Raw genomic sequence first — 24,130 nt, 5'->3', positions numbered from 1 at the left:
GCCCCCGCCCAGTCTTCCGCGCGAAGCCGGCCGGTCCCCGTTCTGTCACTTCACAGTAGTCGTTGCCGGTGGCGGGTGAGGGGGCGCGAGCAGCGCAGGACGGCCTCTCCCCCGCCCCTCAGGCTGGGCCTGGGCTCGGTCTCCCCGCTCCCTCCGCTCCCCTTCCTCGTTGGGTACGGGAAGGGCCAAGCAGCTGCCGGGTGCCTGAGGGACTTAGTGGCTGCAGCCGCCACGGGTCCCGATGGAGCCGCCGAATCTCTATCCCGTGAAGCTCTACGTGTACGACCTGTCCAAGGGCCTGGCCCGGCGGCTCAGCCCCATCATGCTGGGTGAGGGGCTGGGGGCGGGCAGGAAGGAGGGCGGGAGCCGGGCCGGAGGGTGCCGAGACGGCCGGCCGAGGTGGGGAGGCCTGGGCCATGGCTCAGGGGAAGGCCCAGAGGATGGAGAAGAGCCCCAGTAGAGAAGGTGTGGGTCTGAGGTTTGGGCCCCCGAAGCCCCTCTTGGCCCTCATCACGTTTGAATCCAGGGAGAGGGGATAAAGGAGTCACGCTCTCCCCTAGACTTTCAGAGCCACTTCAGCTGGGAGGTGGAGGAAGCCGGCGCTGGGTCCCCGTGGGTTTCCTGACTCGCTTGGGGAGCCCCCTACACTCCTTCCTCGGCGCTGTGGAGGGGAGGTGAAGATGCCTGCCGCGCGGTGCCCCTCGTGGTGAAAGGGACACTGCGGAGGAGAGCCTTCCCTCCGTGCCAAAATGAAACTCTTTGTGCAGTCTCTGGGGTAGGTGGGGAGAGAAAGCTAGAGCTGCACAGGGGCCCAGCCGTTGCCCCCAGGTAGAAGTCAAGTCAGGTCTACTGGAGCCCGAACTCAAGAATTCACCAAGTTCCGCCTGACAGTGCGCTCTTCTCAACAGCTTCTAAGTTAATTGCTTTTGCCCAGGTGGTAAGAAAGCAATTCTGGGGGAGGATTGGATGCTGTTGTGTCAGTAAGGATTAGTAAGGGAAGTATTTCGGTTGTGCTCCATTAAACTACTTAACTGCCAGGAGAGAAAATCAGCCCTAGCTCAGCATAGATCAAACCTCTTTATAACCCAAATACCAAAATGTCTTGTGTAACAGGAATTGTCAGGTTTGTGATTTCAGATGATGTTGGGCAGGAAAGGATTCTGGGATTTGAAAATTGAACAGCTTTGGCAACATCCATTTGAATGGCTAGTATTTCCTGGCTTCTATGGAGACATTAGAGAATGTTTTAGTTCATGTCATGTCTGTGAGACAAGAGGGCAGAGATCAAGTAAGCAAGGCTGCTTTTGAGTTTCAGTGTCCTTGAGTTTCTAATGTGTCTTAGAGGGTTGAACTTAATCTCTTAACCCTGGGGCAATGAGTGATTCCTATATTTGGCTTCAGAATCACCTAGGGTGCTTGTTAAAAATACAGATACCTTCATTTCCAACATATATCGTTTTTTGTTTATTTTTTTAAAATTTATTTTATTTATTTTATTTTTGGCTGTGTTGGGTCTTTGTTGCTGTGCACGGACTTTTCTCTAGTTGTGGTGAGCAGGGGCTACTCTTCGTTGCCGTGCGCGGGCTTCTCATTGTGGTGGCTTCTCTTGTTGCGGAGCACGGCATGTGGGATCTTCCTGGACCAGGGCTCGAATCCCGGGCCAGGGCTCGAACCCGTGTCCCCTGCATTGGCAGGCAGATTCTTAGCCAGTGTGCCACCAGGGAAGCCCCCAACATATACTGTTAAATGGGAATAGAAAAAATGAAGTTGGAACAGTTCTTTAAATATGCAGTTGTGTGTTTAAAGCAAAGGATACATGGTTGTTTAGGCAAATAATTATCTGGAAGATACATAAGAAATTTGCTAACAGTGGTAGCTTATGAAAAGAGGAACTTAGGGACTTCCCTGGCGGTCCAGTGGTTAGAACTCCATGCTTCCACTGCAGGGGGCACAGGTTCGATCCCTGGTTGGGGAAACTACATGCTGCACAGTGAAAGAAAAAGAAAAGAAAAGAGGAACTTGACGCTGGGGACATACATATATTTTCTATTCAAAATAAGCAAAGTTTTTTTGGCCATGCCACGCAGCTTGCGGGATCTTAGTTCCCCAACTAGGGATTGAACCCTCACCCTTGGCAGTGAAAGCGTGGAGTCCTAACCACTGGACCTCCAGGGAATTTCTGCAAAGTTTTATACATATGGATTCTAGAGTCTTATTACACAGGTACTTAATAAGAATCTTTTGTAGTTTTGATCCAGAAATCTGTATTGTTAATAAGCTCCTCAGGTAATTCTTATGTAGCCAATCCATTATTAGAAGCTTGGGCCTAGATCTCCAATTGTTAAAGTGAATAAGGCAAATCTGAAAGCAAACTAACAGAGTCACTGTTTGAGGAAGGTGCTAGTCACTAGTACATTACATCAGTCAAGTTCTGACTAAACTTCTTGGAATGGAGCCATTTAGTTAGCTTGGTCATAGTGAGGAGTTACTTAGGTATTTCCTAGACCCATAAATAAAAGCCTCCACCTTTACACTGGATATTTTTTTGTTCTATTATATACTAGTTATTGATTTTAGCTAAAGGGGGCCTTAGGGTCATTGGTTCATGATTCATTCAGCAGACATTGAGTGTCTACTACGTGCTAGTCCCAGTGTTAAGCTTAACTGAAAATGATGTGATAAATAAAGATGTTCTCTGTCATCATGGAGCTATTTAGTGGGGAAGACATTAAAAATAAATAAGCAAATGAAGTAATTACAAATCGTGATAAGTACTAGGTTGTGCAGGAAGCCAACTAGGTGCTGAGACAGAAAATAAGAAGAGAGACCCACTTTAAATAAGGGGATCAGAAGTAGTGACTTTTAAGTTGGGAATTAAAGGATGAGGAAGAAGTAGTCACAAGGTGGGTGGTGAGGGAGTTATAATGTTCCAAACAGAAGGGGGATTAACCTGCCAAGGCCCTCAGGCAAAAAAGAGCCTGGCCTGGTCTAGAAGTGGCCTGGCCTTTGTGGAGTTTAGTGGGTGAAGAGGAAGGTGCCATAACTGAAGGTGGAGTACTGGGACTCCCTCCCGCCCCCCAAACCTTTTTTAATAGATGTGAAATCCTAGACGACTTCAGCCAACGTCATCAGTTTGCCACATCTGATTCCAGTGGTATTTCTGAGAACATCACCTTGCCTGCAAATCTGATTCTCTCTTCTCTATCCCATTTTCTCATATTGCTTTTATGCCTTTTTCAAAACTAATGAATAAAGGGTTATCAAAGCTGGTAATCATTACTTTCTAGAGTTAAAAACTTATGGAAAATGGGCATTGCCTTACAAGTTCATCCTATCCAGACATCACTAACCTTAAAGTTGGGTATGTCCCAGTTCTGTTAGGAGCTATCTATTAATTTCCCATTCCTAAGTATATTTGAACCTTTAAAAAATCAATTTGCTTCCTGATTTTTGCAATGAATTCTAGAAGCATATTAATAGCTAGATTTACTGAGTGCTTACCATGTGCCAGACCCTTTTTTTCCTGAGTATGTTCATGTGTTATATTCTTCACCACAAATTTGTGAGATAGGTCCTGTTATTATCTCCATTTTTCATTTGAGGAACCCAAGATATAGGACATTAAGAAATTTGCCCCCCAGGTCACACAGCTGGTAAGTGGCAGAGCTGGGTTATGAATACAGGCAGTCTGACTTCCAGAGCTCATGTTCTCAGGTATTTTGCTATACCACCTTTCCTGTGTAATGTGTTCCTTTATAATTGATGTAAAGTAGGTACCTAGTTCAAGTTTATAAAGGCATCTCTGGCCAAGTGTTTCAAATTTGGATGAGGAAAATAGCTGGATTCAATGTGTATGTGCCATTCATAATCATAGTTTTATGATCATCCCTCCTAGCCTTCATTGTCCTGAACTAGTGTGACCTCATCAGCAGTGCCATCTTATTCTTTTTTTTTTTTTTTTAAAGGGGGAACTTCATGGGTGGAGTGGCCTGGCTCTTTAGCTAGTTATAGTAGCCTCTTATGACAGCTCCTCATTGTAAGACCTCCTCACTGTAAGACCATGATGCATGTCATCATTACAGTCCTGATTACACTAGATAAAGCCCAATGTAATTCCTTTCTCCCCTGAAACAATGTAGACTCCACAGTTTTACCCTGTCCAGTTTTCAGTCTTCTAGAATTGCTTCCCATGAAGGTATTCCTGCTCCACAGTCTTTCACTCATAATGAAGACAGTCCTGGAATTACCCTTATCGCTCTAATCGAGCAGACAGCCTGATTGTGCTTTTTTTTTCATAGTTACTATTTGCCTAAGATAATTAGCTATTATAATTGTCCTTCAGTTTGTCCTTTTAATAATTTTGGCTGCTCTTTAAATTTCTTGACCTCTTTCTGTGCTAAAGTACATAAGGATTATGGTGGAGGTTTGTTTATTTGTTTAATCGTGGTAAGGGATACTTTCTATTTGTTGATTGTTTTCCGATCTGAAGTTTGTGTGCATGTACGTGTTCCAAGATCACATTTATTTTTCTTTACAAGCCTATCTCAAAATTGTTGTCAGGTTTAAAGACTTAGGCATATGGAATGTGTGTGTGTGTGTGTGTGTGTATGCATTTCTTGGCAGAATGCAATCAAATGAATATTTGAGATTTTACACTGCTCAGTTCCTTGCTTAATTCTGTAGTACAAATAGTAATGAAATAAAAGACATGGACTCTGTCCTCGAGGAGTTTAATTAGTTAAAAGTAATGTTGTGCGTATGCAACATTAGATAACAGCACAAAAGAGATTATGATTAGGACTTCCCTAGTGATGCAGTGGTTAAGAATCCACCTGCCAATGCAGGGGACATGGGTTCAAGCCCTGGTCCGGGAAGATCCCACACGCCACAGAGTAACTGAGCCCCTGTGCCACAACTACTGAGCCTGTGCTCTAGAGCCCATGCTCTGCAACAACAGAAGCCACCGCAATGAGAAGCCCGTGCACTGCAACAAAGAGTAGCCCCTGCTCGCCGCAGCTAGAGAAACCCCACGTGCAGCAGCGAAGACCCAACGCAGCCAAATAAATAAATAAATAAAGTAAATTTAAAAAAAATAAAAAGTGAATTAAAAAAAAGAGAGAAATTATGATTAGATGCCAAAAAGGGGTGAGTGGTGAAACAATTATTTTAGGCCTTGAAAGATGGGACAGGCCATGGTGGGCTGGATGTGTCAGAAAGACTTAAGCAAGAACCTTGAGCTCCTGTAAGGCAGGAACTCTGACTCCCCTGTGTGTCCCCGGTGGCCTTTCAGAGCTAGTGGTCAGTAAATATTGATTATAGGAATGACTGAGACTTGAACTCAAGCTTAAAGATTAAGTAGAATTTATTTGAATCTGAGGATTTTTTTTAATGTTTTAATGCCATCTATTGTGCTTTGTTTTAGATTTTTTTGTTCATTGTGTGCACTGTTTTACATCCGTCCAGTGAATTAGTTTAGTAATCATGCAGTTTCTTTCTGGCAAAATGAAAAAACACCAAGCCCTTCGTGATCCTTCTCCTGCTTTTCTCTCCACCCTCACCTGTCTCCACATACTGAACACACTCTACATGAGCCTTTCTCAGCTGGGTTCCACAAGAGAATTGAGCACTAGGAAAAATGATCTGAGTGGCTATTTTCTCATTCTCCCAATAGATTCCTCAGGGCATAACGGCTTAATTCTCTTGCAGAACCCCAGTGGAGGACTGTTTCACACGATAACAGAACTGAACCCGTTCAGTTCTTTTTTACCTCTAGACTTTTCAAAGGCTGTGCCCTCTGCCAGGAATACTTTCTCTCCCCATCTCTTAGCCTGAATAACTTCTGCTTATCCTTGAGGTTTCAACTGAAATGTTACTTCCTACAGGAAACTTTCCCTGTCCCCCACCTCCCAAATCTTGGTCATGTGTTTCTATAATGTGCTGATAACATCCTGTAATCTCCTTTAATAGCATTTATCATTCTATTTTTAAATTGCATGTCTTCTCATCTGTGTCCACTCCCCCAGCCCCAACTAGACTCTAAGCTCCAATGGGGGCAAGAACTCTTGAGTGTATCCCGAGTTTAGCACAGTTACTGGCATTCAGTAAATGCAAACTGAGTAAGTGACAAGATGTTGCAGACCTACCTCAAAGCATTGCTACAAGGCCTGACTAATAACAACAAGCAGTGATTAAGAGGGAACCTTCTGAGTACTGAAATAAAGAACTCACAAATTAGTTATTTTTTTTTCTTCTTTTAAGTCTTTTTTTTTTTTAAACATCTTTATTGGAGTATAATTGCTTTACAATGGTATGTTAGTTTCTGCTTTATAACAAAGTGAATCAGTTATACATATACATATGTTCGCATATCTCTTCCCTCTTGCATCTCCCTCCCTCCCACCCTCCCTACACCCTCCCTATCCCACCCCTCTAGGTGGTCACAAAGCACCGAGCTGATCTCCCTGTGCTATGTGGCTGCTTCCCACTAGCTATCTATTTTACATTGGGTAGTGTATATATGTCCATGACACTCTCTCACCCTGTCACATCTCACCCCTCCCCCTCCCCATATCCTCAAGTCCATTCTCTAGTAGGTCTGTGTCTTTATTCCCGTCTTGCCACTAGGTTCTTCATGAACTTTTTTTTTTTTTCCTTAGATTCCATATATATGTGTTAGCATACTGTATTTGTTTTTCTCTTTAAGTCTTTTTTTTTATTCTTTTTTTTTTCACACACACACACACACACTGTATTTTGTTTTTACAAGAGATAAATAGACCGATACCAAGCATTGTAAATGGATGACCACAACAAAAGCAACAATGATTGCAATTACCAAACATGAAACACACTCATACTACGTCCTAATATTGACATTCAGTCCAGTAATCCTCCACTGTAACAGCTCCTTTACTTTGCAGTGAAAATTGATTTGTATAGATGAAAAAAAAAAATTAATTACATGGGACTGAGTGAACTGATGAGGATGATTATAATTTTTGTGACTTTGTTTGAATTCAAAAAAAAAAAATCCCACAAGGACTCAGAGGCAAAGAATATACAAATCAATTTTCACAAATTAGTTATTTTTGTTCTGAGAAAGAATCCTGTACTGGCTCCAAGAAATCCTAGTGCTAGAGTATTAAGTAGTTTTAAATCTACCCTTTTTTGAGGATTAAAATACCCTCATAGTTTTTAGCAATGTTTTGTATTTGATTTTGTGATAACCTCTCTACCTAAAGGAGAGGCAACTGCCAATAGGCATTTTTTTTAGCCTATATGCACAGAGGTCCACTTATGTTATAGAAATGTATCCTTTTACCTTTTCCCACATAGATTCGACATTTACCTAGTAGTTCCAGAGAAGAATAAGCTGATTTTAGTAGTTAACCCCTTCACATTGCTGGTAATCTGGCAAGTCAGATTAAAACATTACCAATTAAGAACACTTTGTCAGGGACTTCCCTGGTGGCGCAGTGGTTAAGAATTCACCTGCCAGTGCAGGGGACAGAGGTTCGAGCCCTGGTCCGGGAAGATCCCACATGCCGCAGAGTTGTGGCCCATGCGCCACAACTACTGAGCCTGCACTCTAGAGCCTGCGAGCCACAACTGCTGAAGCCCACATGCCACAACTACTGAAGCCAGCATGCCTAGAGCCTGTGCTCCGCAACAAGAGAAGCCACCGCAGTGAGAAGCCCTCATGCCGCAACGACAAGTAGCCCCCGCTCTCTGCAACTAGAGAAAGCCTGCGCACAGCAACAGAGACCCAACACAGCCAGATAAATAAATAAATAAAAAGAACACTTTGTCACTGTGGGGTGAAATCTAGGAGGTGAGCTAGGGCTACTTTTGATTTATACTAATGAGCTAATACTGCCTGCCCCTGGAGTCCCAGCAACATCACCCACTTTATGCTTATTAATAGACATTTATTTAGCACCAGCACCAGTATAGCAGGTGCTGATCTTGAGCACAACCCATAACCAGCAGGAATGTCTATATGCACAAGTTCCATTACCTTAATTGATGAAGAGGTAGATGGAGTATTTTCTCCTTGGCTTTTATGTACTGACTTTACTCTTACAATCAGTGGACGGCTGACTAGTGTGGACCTCACTCTACATTCGTTATTGTTCATGATGCAAAACAGGGCTAATATCCATGTCTTCCATTTGTTTTCTTTTTTGTTTTCTTTTTTCTTTTTGGCTGCGTTGGGTCTTTGTTGCTGCACGCGGGCTTTCTCTGGTTGCGGCGAGCAGGGGCTACTCTTCGTTGCAGTGCGCGGGCTTCACATTGCAGTGGTTTCTCTTGTTGCAGAGCACGGGCTCTAGGTGCATGGGCTTCAGTAGTTGCAGCATGCAGGCTCAGTAGTTGTGGCTTGCAGGCTCTAGAGCACAAGCTCAGTAGTTGTGGCACACAGGCTTAGTTGCTTCACAGCATGTGGGATCTTCCCGGACCAGGGCTCGAACCCGTGTCCCCTACATTGGCAGGTGGATTCTTTTTTTTTTTTTTATAAATTTATTTTTTTATTTGTTTTTATTTTTGACTGTGTTGGATCTTCATTGCTGCGTGCGGGCTTTCTCTAGTTGCATCGAGTGGGGGCTACTCTTTGTTGCAGTGCACGGGCTTCTTATTGTGGTGGCTTTTGGTTGCAGAGCACGGGCTCTAGGTGCATGGGCTTCAGTAGTTGTGGCACGAGGCTCAATAGTTGTGGCTCACGGGCTCTAGAGTGCAGGCTCAGTAGTTGCGGTGCACGGGCTTAGTTGCTCCGCGGCATGTGAGATCTTCCCAGACCAGGGCTCAAACCCGTGTCCCCTGCATTGGCAGGCAGATTCTTAACCACTGTGCCACCAGGGAAGCCCTTCCATTTGTTTTCATGTGCATACCTCATAGGCTTCAAAATCAACGCAATGGACGTGCCAGCAAGCTTAGAGACATGCAGCCATCTGACCCACCCGCTGTTCAGCTTGCTGAGGAAATCCTAGTGGGAGAACAATCTGCTTCTATAGTGTGCTAATATCCACTGAGACTAATTCACATCCCAAAATGGCCTTGTGCCCCAATTCAATCTCAAACCCCCACCATCTACTCACCTACTGTACCTCAGTCTGGCTGAAAAAATTTTTTAAATCAATTCAGTCCCACTTTACAATGCCTGTCACCCCCAGAGGAGGCCATGACCCTTGTTCTTGTCCTCATGAGAGCAGGCCACGGGGCAGCCAACCTTACGTTTCTACCTGAGCTGCTCCAACAAGTACATGGTTATATCCTTTTTTTTTCTTGTCTTTACACTGGACAAACCATGCATCTTTATTTACCTGTTTGAAATGATGTTAATAAATATTTGTTCCACTCTATCATGTAAAGATGTTGTGAGAACAAGGATAACTATGAAGCATTTTAAATTAAGAAAGGATGTAAATCCACTCAATCCATTTTAAATGTTGTTGGCTCCAAGTGTTTGGTAGATGGATTAATAAATGAAAGAATGAATAAATAAGAGGATCTTTTTTCTATAGTTTCTATCACCATTCTATGGATGGATGAGATCTTAAGCATACCTTGATGTAGTTGAATAAGGAGGAAGTATAATGTCCAGCTTACAGAAAAATTTAGTGATCAATACAGAGAATATCAAGCAGAATAAAGTAGGGTTTGTATCCCACAACTTTTGAATTGTTTTTCAGGTGTAAAATAAGTGGCAGGATGGTCTCTGAGGGCTCTCTCCAAAAACCCATTATTTTAGTAGGGCTGGGTTTGAACCGGTGCATCTGTACCTGCCACCTGTACACCTGGGTCATTGAACATGGGCATCTGAGAAGGCAGTAGCAGACTCAGGGTGCAATATGCCAGGGTTGCAAAGTCATTTGAGTAACAAGCCAGGGCAGCCAAGATTGGGGTTAAGAACTTTGGCCTCATTAGCACTGTGTGTCAACCACAACAGCTGTGCATGTAGCATCTCTGTTCCAGGCTCTTTGCTAGGCGCTAGAATTGCAAAGATGCATAAGAAACTGCCCTTGTCCTTGAGACAATTATAGTCTAATGAGGGAAAAAGACATGTAAATAGGTAGTTTCTATACCAAGGTACTATGAAAGCAGCCTTAACACTTTCAAATCATGAAGCCTAAAAGAAGAGTTAGTTTTTTGTTTGTTTGTTTTTATTTGGCTGCATCGGGTCTTAGTTGCAGGATCTTCGTTGCGGCACGTGGGATCTTCTGTTGCAGCACGTGGGCTTCCTTCTAGTTATGGCGCGCAGGCTCAGTAGTTGTGGCACGGGGGCTCTAGAGCCCGCAGGCTTAGTTGCCCTGCGGCATGTGGGATTTTAGTTCCCCGAACAGGGATCGAACCCAAGTCCCCTGCATTGGAAGGTGGATTCTTAACCACTGGACCACCAGGGAAGTCCCAGAAGAATTAGTTTGTGGGGGGCATATATTATGTGCCAGGCACTGTGCTGGGCCTATTTTGTGTGTCATCTCTTTTAACCTTGGAAATGTTATGAGGTAGACACTATTACTATGCTTTTTTTTTTCTGACAGAATAGGAAACTAAGGTTTAAACAATGCCATCCAGAAAAACTTCCTGCAATGATGGAAATGTTCTAGATCTGCACTGTCCCATCTCTAACTGCTAGCCACATGTGGCTACTGAGTGCTTGAAATGCAGTAGTCAACTGAGGAACTGAATTTGTTCTTTTAATTTTAATAGCCACATGTGGTCAGTGACTACCATACTGGACAGCTCAGGCTTAGAAAAGTTCGCAGCTTCTACAAGTTCATCTATATGATCTGGGCCTCGATTACCTCTGCTCATCTCCTACTTTTCTCACCCAGTCTAGCCACTCACCCAGTCTAGCCACACTGGCCTCCTTAAGGTCCCTCAGATACACCTAGCATGTCCTGCCTCTGCATGGTTCCCTCCCTTGCCTCCTTCAGGCCTTTGCTCAAATGACACTTTCTCAAAGAGGCCCACCCTGGCCATCCCTGAAACTCCCAGTGTCCCTTACCCTGCTCTTATTTTTCTTTATCACTCATTATTGTTAACCTACTATGATTTATTATGTTTATTATTAGTATGTATTGACTGTCCTATCTCCCCACCCTGTAAATACAATGAAGGAGTTTTTTTTTCATCTCTTGTGTTTACTGATGTAAACAAGAATATTGCCTGAAGTATAATAGTCACTTCATAAGCATTAGTTCACTGACTGAACTGATTGGATTCAGACCTGGCCTCAGACTGGATTCAGTTCCACACTAGAACCTGTGTTCTTGTTCACTACACTGTACTTCTTCTCATACAAGTATAGTGTTTTTCCCAAAGTAAATGAGAGCAGGAACAGTCAAGAGAAAGCAATATCCCTTATATGTCTAGTTTCATGCATCATTGAATGTCTCCAAGGAAAAGAACAACAAATTGCTGCCATTTAGACAGCAAGCTGTTTTATAAGTGGCAGTCCAGAAGAGCACATCAGCTCTATTTAAAATGCAATGTTAGGGCTTCCCTGGTGGCGCAGTGGTTAAGAATCCGCCTGCCAGGGAAGTCCCTAACGTTGCATTTTATTTATTTATTTTTGGCTGCGTTGGGTCTTCGTTGCTGCACGCAGGCTTTCTCTTGTTGCGGCGAGCGGGGGTTACTCTTCGCTGCGGTGCGCGGGCTTCTCATGGCGGTGGCCTCTCTTGTCGCGGAGCACAGGCTCTAGGCGTGTGGGCTTCAGTAGTTGTGGCTCACGGGCTCTAGAGCGCAGGCTCAGTAGTTGTGGTGCACGGACTTAGTTGCTCCGCAGCATGTGGGATATTCCCAGACCAGGGCTCGAACCCATGTCCCCTGCACTGGCAGGTGGATTCTTAACCACTGCACCACCAGGGAAGCCCCTTCCTTTATCTTTTGAAAGTCTTTACCTTTTTCCCTAAGGAGGCTATCATATGTAATATCTCCATTTATCAAACTTCTGTGTACCACACACTGTGATGCTTTATACAGATTATCATTACTGGTTACAACAACTTTGTATTGAAGGAACTGTGGCTCAAGTTGAGTAAACTTGCCCAAGATCCACCGCTAGCAAAGGGAAAAAGCTCAGCTCTGAACCTATGCCATATTCTTAAGTGCCTCTGATGACATTATGCTGAGCCATCAATAGGTTGTCATGCAGGACCCATGGTTTCTTCTGTCTCTTCCAAAAAAAGGAAAATTAGGCTACTGTTATCTTATTTTAAAAGCTTTCTTACAGGGGCAAAATAGTGCAACTTATGCAAAGGGAGAAGTGTAATCATATCACCTCTCCTTCCACACAGTGCCTAGAGTTTCATCCTTTAGAAAGTCACAGGGCAAACACTGAAGCATTGAAAGTATTCAATTCAGCAATCAATAAACAGTTACCATGAAATTATTACCGAGGGTGAATGAGTGACGTTTGATAATGTTCTCATGTCTTTCACTGCCCTTCTTCTTCATCCTTAGCACTGTTGAGTCTCCCGTGGACTACTGCAAAGGCCTCCTCACTCTCGTCTGCTCTCTCTACTCTCTGCCCTCCAGTTCATCTTCTATTCCTATAGTTATCTCTTAGAAGATACAGTTATCATTTAAAAACATGGATCTGATCAGGGCACTCTACTGCCTAAAAACCTTCAATGCCCCACAGTGTAGGGCAGCCTTCAGTCCAGGTTTGCTCTACTTTGCTCACACCCTTGCCTGCCACTCGTCCTATTACCACCATCACTGCACCCTCTGCTCTACCCTGCAAGACCTTAGTCTTTTTCACAACTATGCATTTGCACATACTATTCCCGCTGGCACAAATGTCCATCCCTCCCCCGTTTGTTCACTGGTTGAATTGCAGCTCGTGAAGGTAATTCTTTATTATGTTTACCACTATTATGGAGCCTATCAACATTGTGTCTTAGTTATGTGTGTCTCTCTCTTTCCATTTGACTTTGGGCTCCTTGAAGGCAGGACAGTAATCTGTTCATATTTGCATCTCCATACCTCACATCATTTCTGGCATATAGAGGTGTAGAATACATGTGCATTGACTCTTCAAATGGATGGCATCTGCAGTTTGCCCTCTCATTTTCTAAAAGATTTCACCTCACATATGCTCCATGAAGAAGTGGACAATAGTTTTTCTATACTATTTTTAAGATTTTTTTTTTCTTTTTTCTTTTTTTTTTTTGCTGTGGACCATTTTTAAAGTCTTTATTGAATTTGTTACAATATTGCTTCTGTTTTTTTATGTTTTGGTTTTTTGGCCACGAGGCATGTGGGATCTTAGCTCTCCAACTAGGGATTGAACCCACACCCCCTGCATTGGAAGGCGAAGTCTTAACCACTGGACCACCAGGGAAGTCCTCCATACTATCGTTTTGCTTTATCTCTGTAGATGAGACAAAGAAATTAAAAAGGCAGAGTTGAGTTGACCCTAAAGGGGAAAGAAAAGCAGACATTAAATTGGGTACCTCTATACCAGTGTTCCATCTTGCATTCTGCTTAAGGATTCTGATTATTTTTTCAGCTTATTTAACACAACATACCATGTCACGACCTAAGGACCTTATTGGAGGAGAATTGCATTCCTAGAAAGTCCCCCAGGAGGTTTATAATGGGTTACTCTGGGTTTGACTGATGTTCTGAATTTACTCCGGCTGGGGGGCCAGTTAGTCTAGTCCCAAGTGGTTAAATCTCTTCTTTTTTTCTCCACAGGGAAACAACTGGAAGGCATCTGGTAAGTTGGGTGGGACTCCTTACATTGGCTGGTTTATGAAACCAAATAGCACCCATGCATTTCAGGTTCCAATCTGTGGCTTCCAGTTTGAAACCTAGCTCTCTCAAGTCACAAATCTTCAAGTTCTAAAGCAGTGGTTCCCAGCCAGGAGTTATCAGTGTCTCGAGACTTTTGGGGTGGATGGGTGAAAGCTAGGGATACTGCTATAAACATCCTACAATGTACAGGACACCCCTCCACAACGAAGAATTTTCCAACCAGAAATGTCAGTGGTGCAGAGGTTGAGAAAGCCTGTCCTAAGGAAAGGCGGAATGATGTCATGCACACCCCTGACCAAGCTTTCTAACTATGGAAGTCACGAGTATCCCACATGTCTGTCTTAGAACACATTCTACTTTGGTCTCTCAGACCCATCCCTGTCAAACACAAGGTGGTGGCTGGGCTCAGTTCTATTTCTGAGAAAACCTTAGGTCAGCGTTCTGTCTGGATCCTAGAGCCTGCTGACATATTGGTTGACCAGAATGACCCTTTGCTTTGTTTGACTCAAACCAAGAAGTAATATGAGCACCTTCACCTGAAATAGTTTCACACTTATCATCTGGTCTTTCTCTCAACATGGTCCAGGTTAACTGCTCCTGCTAGTTTAAAAAGTCTGGAAACACACCTTGGTCTGCAGAGATTTATTTCAGTAATTGATTTGTTAATACTGGGGTGAATCTGTAAGGACTCCTCTCTGCTTACACGATCTACAGCGGTGGTTCTCAACAAGGGACAGTTCTGCCCCCAGGAGACCTTTGGCGATGTCTGGAGACATGTTTGTCGTCACAGCGGAGGCAGGTAATGCTAGTGCCATCTAGTGGGTGAAGGCCAGGATCTGCTGAACATTCTAGAATGCACAGAACAGTCCCCACAACAAAGGATTAGCCAGCCCCAAATGTCAGTAGTGCCAAAGTTGAGAAACTCTGGCCTGTGGTATTTATCTTACCTTTGTTTGGTTAGTTTTATAAAGATGTTGACCTTATAAGTCATATCCTTAGGCAGAAATCACTCTCATTGCAGTGTGGTGTTTGCTTTTTCTCGGACCAGTTTTAAGCTTTCTGGCTTATTCTGCCTCTTCTCTGCGTTGCAGGCACACCTCCATAGTTGTACACAAGGATGAGTTCTTCTTCGGCAGTGGCGGTATCTCCAGCTGTCCACCGGTGAGTGTCTTCCCCCACCCTGTCTGCAGTCTCGGGTTCCCACAGACCAGGAACTTTGTTCTCCTCTATAGTTCTGGCTTCTAGCCCAGTGTATACAGGCCTGTGGCATAGTTCCTCATGGTGACCTTAAGACTCAGCTCAAGAATACCCTTCCCAGATCTTCCAGCTAGCTACCCTTCTCTCTGCTCCCATGGTACTTGTGGTCCCTCTGTGTCACACTGAGCATGTTGTGGTGAAATGGGCTGTTCCTGAGTCTCCAGGGGGAGCCCTGTGTAAGCTCCTTGTAAGCTGAGACTGTCTCATTCTTCGATCACCATCACCAGCTCAGTGCCTTGTGCATGGTATGAACTCAGTCAATGTGAAGCTCAGTCATTGTGAACTATGAGGGCTCTGAGAGGTAAAGTGAATTGCCCAAAGTTACATGGCCAATTACTGCACCAGTACTAACACTCAGGTCTCTCTGACTCCAAAGCCCATGCCCTTTTCCAGAAAATTTCTGTCGGAGCTGTCTAAGGGTCATCACAGGAGGTACTCAAGCAAAGACCAAAAAACCATTCTTTTTTTTTTTAATTTATTTATTTGGCTGCGTTGGGTCTTCGTTGCTGCGTGCAGGCTTTCTCTAGTTGCAGCAAGCAGGGGCTACTCTTTGTTGAGGTGCGTGGACTTCTCATTGCGGTGGCTTCTCTTGTTGCGGAGCACGGACTCGAGGCACGCGGGCTTCAGTAGTTGTGGCATGTGGGCTCTAGAGCGCAGGCTCCGTAGTTGTGGCGCACGGGCTTAGTTGCTCTGTGGCATGTGGGATCTTCCTGGACTGGGGCTCGAACCCGTGTCCCCTGCATTGGCAGGCGGATTCTTAACCACTGTGCCACCAGGGAAGTCCAAACCATGCATTTTGATACTTATAAATGAGAAGTCATTTTTTTTATCTCTTCCTCCCACTGCCCCCACCACCTCCTATAACAAGTCCTTCGTTAAGCCCAAGTCTGTTCTACCTTGTAAGTGTATCTTAAACCAGTCTAATTCTCTTCATCTCGTCTCATTTTTCCAGAGCTTTCACCTTAATCCAGGCCACCCTCATTTCTAGCCTGGACCACAGCAATTCATCTACTCTTCCTTCTCAGTCAGTTCTCCGTACAGGTGGCAAAGTGATTGTTTCAGAATGAAAATCTGATCATGGCATTCCCCTGCTTAAGTCAGTACTCTGCCCGTTGCTCTTGGAATAAAAACAAGAAAGCTCAGCGTAGCCTACAAGGCCCCATCTGATCTGGTCTCAGTCTCTCTCTCTGGGTGGCCTCTTTGCAGGTTGTGCCCTTCCCCACCCGCCTCTTCTCATTCCTTGAACACACCTTGGACATTTAAACCTGTCCTCTGACTTCAGTCTACCTCCCTCATCCTTCATGTGGTTATGCCTCTGCATTCTCCAGATGAACTCAACGTCACTTTCTCAGCCAAGTCTTCTCTGACCCTTCGGACTAGGAAGGTCCCCTGTCTTAAGTACTGACGGCAGTACTTTTTCCAACAAGACCCTATCACAGCTCGTAATTATACATGGTTTATGGGACTTTTTTGTTTGCCTTCCCTGGTAGACTGTAAGCTCCATGAGGGCAAGAATCTCATTTGTTTTGTCCAATGCCTAGCATTAAGGCCTGGCACATAGTAAGTTCTCAATACATATTTGTCATATGAGTGAATAATAGGGGGTTGAATAATGACCTTTTAGTTTCTTGCAACTCTGACTACAATAATTATCCTGCTCACCATGTTTTCCCCAGTGCCTAGAACAATGTCAGGCACATAGTAGGTGCTCAGTAGCTGCTATTGTGTGAATTTATGATCTTTTCAGGGAGCTCTGCTCTGGAGTACTCTCCCTTACTCCTCAGCCCATTCCCAGCTCTCTCCTCTTCAGTGACCCTGTTGCTTTCCCCTTGGCTGGTTTCCCCCAGGACCTCGGTCTCTCCTTGAGTCTGCTATGGCAGTCTGTTAACCCATGGCTGAGACTTTTCTGTAGGCCTTTCAGGGACCGTTAACTCCCTTGCCAGGGGAACCCTATCACCTCATTAAATTAGCCTCACAGATAAAAAAGGAACTGAATTGTGGAAATATTTGCCAGCCTGCCAGCTTCCTCACAGTTCTTCACATTTTCCCAGTGTTACAAGGGATATCAAGTGTGTCACAAAAAAAAAACTGGCTGCATACATTATGAATATAGGCCTGGAAAGATGGCCTGTCAAGTGTGAGCCATTTCTAGTCGTCCTGTTCTGCCCTCGTGAGTAGGCATGTTGGGGCCAAAGGGAGACTTCAGATTCCGGGTTTCTATCCTTTTATCAACTGAATGAATGGACAGTGTCAGGAGTCTGACCTGCAGGAGACTAAGCTTCCCAGGGCCCCGCCAGAAACAGGACACCTGACTTCTTAGCCATGTTGCCAGCACATGGCGATGGAAAGTCTCCAGGGAGCTCTAAGCCATTATAACCTTGACACAAATAGGAACTAACTCTTGGGCTTCCCTGTGGCTCAGTGGTTAAGAATCCGCCTGCCAATGCAGGGGACACGGGTTCAAGCCCTGGTCTAGGAAGATCCCACATGCCACAGAGCTACTAAGCCCATGCACCATAACTACTGCGCTTGCGCTCTAGAGCCCGCGAGCCACAACTACTGAGCCTGCGTGCCACGACTACTGAAGCCCACGCACCTAGAGCCTGTGCTGCGCAACAAGAGAAGCCACCGCAATGAGAAGCCCGCCCATCGCAATGAAGAGTAGCCCCGGCTCACCGCAACTAGAGAAAAGCCGGAGCGCAGCAACGAAGACCCAATGCAGCCAAAAATAAATTTAAAAAGTAAATAAATTTAAAAAATAATAATAACTCTTCATCTGCCCTGGGTGCTCTGAGAGTTAAAAGTTGTTGGAACAGAGCATTTGTGGTCTTCCATGGGAAGCCACATGAAAAAATTCAGTGGAGAGGGTGATTTACTGACTTTCTTTGGGTTGGCTTTTTTAGGGAGGGACGTTGCTTGGGCCCCCAGATTCTGTGGTTGATGTGGGGAGCACAGAAGTCACAGAAGAAATCTTCCTGGAGTACCTGTCCTCCCTGGGGGAGTCTCTGTTCCGGTGAGTGGAGACGGGGGTGGTGGTTAGTTGTGTCTGTCTCCCCCGCTAGATGATTGGCCGCCAGAGGGCAGCCACCAGGTCATTTCCCCCAGGACACTCAGCGCAAGGTCTGACCTGGTATTTGCTGAATAAATATGAAGGGAAAGCAGTTAATCATGACACAAAAAGAGCTCAGCATTGCCTCCAAGGCCACCGTTCCATCCCAGCATATGTACTGCTGAAACTTTTGAGGAAAGGAAGGGCTGTTTATTCCTTCTGATTAAAGTCAGCTGCTGCTATTTCAGCACATGCTGCTCTCCACAGCAGTATTTTATCCTGAAAAGCAAAAACGGGGTTTGTAGAGAGGTTGGGATAAAATACAAACTGAGCATATTTTCTCTTAAAGAAGCTTTAGTCAATTTGAAGTGTTAAACTCTAACCCTGTAGCTCTGCTTTTATGAATATAAAGATTCTCCTGAAACTGTGGAGGAGCCAAATGTTTTTATTTCATCCTTCCCTTAAAATGCCCAGAGTGGCAAATCAAGCACTCCTTTTGGAGTGTAAGAGAGGGGAAATCACCGTCCCCAAATTCAGCTGTGCTCACCGTTCTGTTACCTGGTTTGAATGGTTTCCCATACATGGCTGCTGACTTTCATATCTGTTTCCCAAATCTTTCTCACGATGTACAGAGGTGAAGCCTACAACCTCTTTGAACACAACTGTAACACCTTCAGCAACGAAGTGGCACAGTTCCTGACCGGGCGGAAGATCCCTTCTTACATCACCGACCTTCCCTCTGAAGTTCTCTCCACGTAAGTGGCCTCTGTCTCTGTCTCTGCCTTTGAAATCCCCATTCATGGACAGGGCCTCTCCTCTGGCCCACATCTGCCCCCACTGTTCTCAGCAGAATCCTCCCAAGCTGGGTAGGGTGTCATGATGGCAGCTTCTAACATAGAAGGCCACCATTCTTTCTACTCTCGGATGCTTACCTGTGTTACCTTCACCCTCCTTGGAGCTGGACCAACTCTACCCTGACCTGAGTGCAACTGCAGAACTTAGAAACCCAGTTGACACTGGCCCCAGTGTTTGTACAGAGTCCTGGCATCTGTCTTTCCCATTGCACATGAAGCACGCCACTCCCCAGACGTGCCCACTGCCTTTTAAGTCAGAGACGAGCCGAGAGTAGGTCAGAGAATTAGTAGGGTGACTTGTTTTGAAACTGTTGTTCGTCCTTCTTCCCCTGCACCTTGAGTTCTTTGACACCTTCAAAGACAACCTCCTACTCGCCCTCGTACCTCGTAGCGCACAGTCAGCCCTCGGTAGATGTTTTCTTCAAAAACACTGTGTAGCCCCTCCCTCCCTGATGTGGTCCGAGCTTTGTGGGCCATCATCCGGGCACCCCAGTGCCATCACACCCCTCCCTCCCTTTGCTGTTGATTGCGTTCAGGCAGCCTCTGCCCACTCTAGGACCAGGTCCATTTGCTGACTCTGACCCAGTTTCTCCTGAACTGGGGACCTGTTCAGCAGGGATCCTGTCAGGTTTAGCAGACTCAGCAAGGTGAGCTGTTCTTCGCGCCCTGGTAGGAGCCCCTCAGGACAAACTCACACAGGAAAAAAGGCTACTGTCTGTGTCAAGCTGGTGAGGAGAGCCCCATGTCCCAGTCCTGGCCCTGCCTTCCTGTTCCTTGGTGGGTGTGTTAAACACCACAGCATTGCTGAAGGATCTAGGTTATTGGGCCCTGAGCAAACCCGAGTAGCTGGAATGTTCTTGCTGTTATTATTTGATGGGTGGGGTTCCTGGACTTGTTGGAATTGGGGTTAGTATTTCTTTGTTTCATCAGTTTATGCTTTAGAAAATTTCATTTCCTTTGAATTTGGGGATGGTTTTCAAAAATGGCAGTATCACCGAAGAAAAAGAAAGCCAGTAACTGAGATGTGTTGTGGGCAACCGGATTTAAGGTTGCAGTAATCTTGGAAAGTCTCTAAGACTACAGTATTTGTGGTCTTTTTTCCAGCTAAGCTACTCTGAGAGCGAACTGGGAGCCCTTTATACAGTGGCATTAACACCTTCTGACCTCCTGCACCTGTCATTTTTCCTGAGTATTCCCTGTACTCCCTAGAAGACCTCAGTTCCCTGAGGAGTCCAATTATGTGCCATCCTCACTTCTTTTTTCTTTTTCATATCCTTTTTCTTTTACCTCAGCTTCCTCACTTAAACTTTATCTTCTTGTACCATGAGAATTAAAAATACAAGTACAGAAAGTACAGAAAGCTCTACTTCCCAGTACGTGACCAACCTTTTCAAACCACAGCTAACCAGGAGGCAAAGGTAGTACGATGGTAGCATTTACTAAGGAGGGGACACCAGGAGTAAAACTGCAGAGCAGCTATGTAGAGATCCCCTCTATGGAAAAGGATGTATGAGGTAGGTGAGAAAATCAAATGGACTATAGCGAACTTTTTCCTGGCGTGGCAGTGCTGCTGCACGTGTGGGCAGAGCTGGGCGCCGGCCGGCTGTGTCAGTCTGCGTCCAAGAGCCCACTCCAGCTCCCGCGTCTGTTCTCTCTGCAGGCCCTTTGGACAGGCCCTGAGGCCCCTCCTGGACTCCATCCAGATCCAGCCTCCCGGAGGGAGCACAGTGGGCCGACCCAACGGCCAGAGCTAACAGGACTGCATGGGACCGCCCTGCCTCAACAGGGCTTTTCCTTTTTAAACAAAACAAACCCTACCAGATTTCTATTTTATAATTTTACATCGGAGCTAACAACCAGGGAACGGCTTTTTAAATTTCCCAGGGAAGGAGATCATCAGGCTGCATGTAGGACAATGCTGCTAAGAAACAGAACAAAACGCCATCCCTTCTAATAGTATTATACTAATTTATTAAGGCTGTCTTGTCTGTGAGTTCACTTTTGACGCTGCTTCCTAAGCGTCCTCCACACTGGAGAAACAGAGGGGATTTGTTTAAGCAGAAAGCACGAGACACAGTCTAGGGGAGCCCCAGCCCAGAACCTCTTTCCAGAGAATGCCCACGCTCTACCCAGGTTGCCACCACCTGTGGGACCCAGGTGAGTTTTACATTATCCATGACCTGGAAGCGGTTACTCTCCACCATTAAATGAACCAAAGGATTTGGTGCACATGGGGCCAGTTTCAGGATGACTAACCCAACCTAAGTGAACTCTTTAGCCATGATCTCTCTCACCTTCCCTCTCCTCCCCCAAGCAAGGCCATGGGGTGGGCTCAAGATGGAGGGGGAGTAGCAGCAAGTGTCAGGCCAGAGGAAACAGGATAAAGCCATTCCTCCCTCCACCTAGACTGATTGCCAGCCCTCTGACATCAATCTTGGAGAACCTGCTTTGCTGTCTACAGGCTGCATTTCCTCAGCATAGCTGACCTGTCATAGTTAATGAAGGTCTGGAGCAGCAGAGACCTTTTGTCTGCAAGTAATTATGTAGGTTATTTGCAGTCACTGTACCCACCCCACCCAGACCGATATGCAGTGTTCAGCTAGGGACCAAGGGGGAATGATTCCGTGCTCTTGGAAAATATCCCTGATGTAGAAAGAATAATGATGCAGAATCAAGGTGGCAAGAAAATTTAGAGTTATTTCTGATAGGGGTTTTTACCTTATCCTAAATGTGTTTTGAAGGCACGTGTTATTTCTGGTGTCATTCTGACTTTAAAGAAGCAAGGTTGAGGGCATGAGTGGGCATTTTCATAAAGAGCTGCTGCTAGGAGCTTATAGGCAAAGAATAATCTGAAAGTTTCTAATCTGGAGAGGCTTTCATATTCTCTTTCTTCATGTGAACCTCCTTTAACTTGGGAGAGTGAATGTGGAGAAGAACTCACAGCTGCGTGGTACCTGAGTCCCTGCCCTGGCATCCTCGGGCCCCTCATGCCATGGCTCCTGCCACTTCTCAGACTTGAATTATGTTCTCTTTCCTGGCGTCTGGCCTGCAGCAGGTGCCTTTCCTCACCAAAAAGCTGCTGCTCACCTCTGGCCTCATCTCCTCCCATCTCTGCCATTAGCCGTGGCAGTTGGCATCATCAGGGTCTCAGCTAGAGGACAAGATGTTATTCTGCCTTAGTGTTTGCCTGTGACCTGACCAGGGCACATCCATGATGACTAGCTGTGATGTCAAGTGACATTTTGGAACTGTTAAGATTGGAAGCCAAACCAGTGAGCACTTTAATTCTTCTCAAGACCCACTGATTTGCCAGTGTGCATGGTAATAATACATTAGAGCAGAAACTATCAGGGGCTGTTATTTAATGTTGACCGACTGGCAGAAGTGGGCCATGGAGAATGGGTTTCAGGCTGGCTTTCTCCTGGGAGGGCAGCATGTGGATCAAGGCCATTGCTCTGCTTCTCAGCTGCTGGGTTTCTCTCCTTTCTCAGCTTGCCTTGCCCAGCCCTCTCTCTCTTCCAGGCTCCTGCTCCAGACCTCTCTGCCCAGGGCACTCAGCCCTGGCCAGAGCATGATGGGCACCACAAACTCCTTCTCTTCTCTCTCCTCCCACATCCAGGCTCCGCTGATTTCTCTCCTTCCAGTAGTCACCTCCAGACCCAGGGCTGTACCACGAAGTTAGCCTGAGTGGCTCCCCTGAGAGGCTTTGAGTCACTTGGTTAATTGAAAGCCACCCTTCACGTGCAACAGCCACTTGTGCCAATGCCTGTGCCTTAGGGTTTGTGGGGGGAGAAGGAGGGATCAATAAGCCGTCTTCTCAGCTCTGCAGTAAGGCAAGCCCTCCCTCCCCCACCCTAGTCCCACCATCACTAGCTGGAAACCTGGTCTCAGGCTAGGAACCCCCCCAACCCCATCCTCACGGTTCTCTGTCTATCCCAGAGCCTCAGGAGCCTGCTCGCTGTGACCAGCTAGCTCCACACGGGCGTGCGCAGGCAAGCAGAGCGAGAAGGAAGATGTGTGTGATTGTATCACACGGGTGGACACCTCTATCGAGGTCCGTTGGTTTAAAGGGACAGGGAAGGAGGAGGAGGGATGAGACTGTCACCCCCTCCCAGAAATAAAGTTTGTACCTTTGAGATTCCTTTTCGCCCTTGAAGTCAAACTAATAATTGTGTCTAGTACGGAGGTGTTTGCTGTTTTTCTTTGGTATTTTTTCTAATGCAATAAACTCATTTCTGCCTGCGGCATCTGGGTAGCGCTTGAAGGTCTGGGTATGCATCCAACATGGAGCAACTCCAGGCCGCTGCTTCTTCTGTCTCCCTCTGAGCCTAAGTTTGCTGAGTCTGGCTATGCCGCCTTTGCTTGGTTGTACGCCTTGTGGATAAGGAGTGTCAATAGCAGAGAAGAATGTATGACTTTCACCATTGGATTATAAAGATGGGGAAAGGGCCCAGAGAGAATCCAACTTGCCCAGGGTCACCTCGTGACTGGGAGTGGAGTAAGACTCAAAAGCCTGATCTGCTGGCCCCAACTTCTGAGATATCAGAGGATGTCTGGCCTCACCAAGAAGTGTTCACTTCCGGCTTCAGTTTGGCTGTAGGCTGGGTCTGTGGCCCCAGGGATCTCTCCCCACCTTGTTACTATCACCTCACTGAACGAGTGTTGGGGTGGGTGGACAGCTCTCTGAGTGCCCCCTGGTACTACCAGGCTCTTCAGCTTGGCTGCTGGTGTCTGCAGGTTCAGTCAGGCCACTTTGAGCGAGCACCTTCCACTCACAATGGACGTGAGAAGTGGGCAGTGGTCCCATTTTATAGATGGGGAAACAGGTGCAGAGAAACTAAGTTATCCATGTGGCAAGTGGCTGAGCTCTTGAATCCAGGCTGCGTTCTCACCACCACCCAGCTGAGACCTCATCATTGAAGCACTGTATCTTTCCAACATGCTAGCTTAAAAATAAAACAAGAGATTCTGTCTTTCCAGAGGACACAGAGGGCAGGTGGCTTTGGCTGACATATTTGCTTCCCAAGAGCTGACATTTTCAGAAGCAGGAGTCCTTTAAGAACACCTGGTCTGGGGGAGTTCCGTGGTTTGTCTAGTGGTTAGGATTTGGTGTTTTCACTGCCGTGGTCCGGGTTCAATCCCTGGTCGGGGAACTGAGATCCCGCAAGCCACGTGGCACAGCCAAAAATGTGCACCTGGTCTGAGATCACAC

The 24,130-nt window shown here is 45.9% G+C and overlaps 1 protein-coding gene across 2 annotated transcripts; it reads left to right on the top strand.

Moving 5' to 3' along the window:
* The first annotated feature begins 3 nt into the window (after nt 1-3).
* DESI1 (desumoylating isopeptidase 1) lies at nt 4-23,163 on the top strand. Of its 2 annotated transcripts, none has more exons than XM_082349723.1 (6): nt 4-329; nt 13,699-13,720; nt 14,850-14,919; nt 17,919-18,028; nt 18,697-18,819; nt 22,538-23,163. In XM_082349723.1, the coding sequence occupies exons 1-6, from the start codon at nt 242-244 to the stop codon at nt 22,545-22,547; spliced, it is 423 nt and encodes a 140-aa protein (XP_082205849.1). In that variant the 5' UTR covers nt 4-241; the 3' UTR covers nt 22,548-23,163. The 2 variants fall into 2 exon arrangements, with proteins under 2 accessions (XP_082205849.1, XP_082205848.1); XM_082349722.1 differs by having other exon boundaries at nt 5-329; nt 20,579-23,163.
* The last annotated feature ends 967 nt before the right edge of the window (nt 23,164-24,130 follow it).

This window comes from Balaenoptera borealis (assembly GCF_965194805.1).
Source record: "Balaenoptera borealis genome assembly, chromosome: 13".
NCBI lineage: Eukaryota > Metazoa > Chordata > Mammalia > Artiodactyla > Balaenopteridae > Balaenoptera > Balaenoptera borealis.
This window is presented reverse-complemented; position numbering and strand designations above follow the sequence as displayed.

Coding starts and splice junctions, on each gene's coding strand:
- DESI1 (XM_082349722.1), top strand. CDS start 242: ATGGAGCCGCCGAATCTCTATCCCGTGAAGCTCTACGTGTACGACCTG. Junction 330..13,698: donor GCTCAGCCCCATCATGCTGG/GTGAGGGGCTGG, acceptor TTTTCTCCACAG/GGAAACAACTGGAAGGCATC. Junction 18,029..18,696: donor CTGGGGGAGTCTCTGTTCCG/GTGAGTGGAGAC, acceptor CACGATGTACAG/AGGTGAAGCCTACAACCTCT.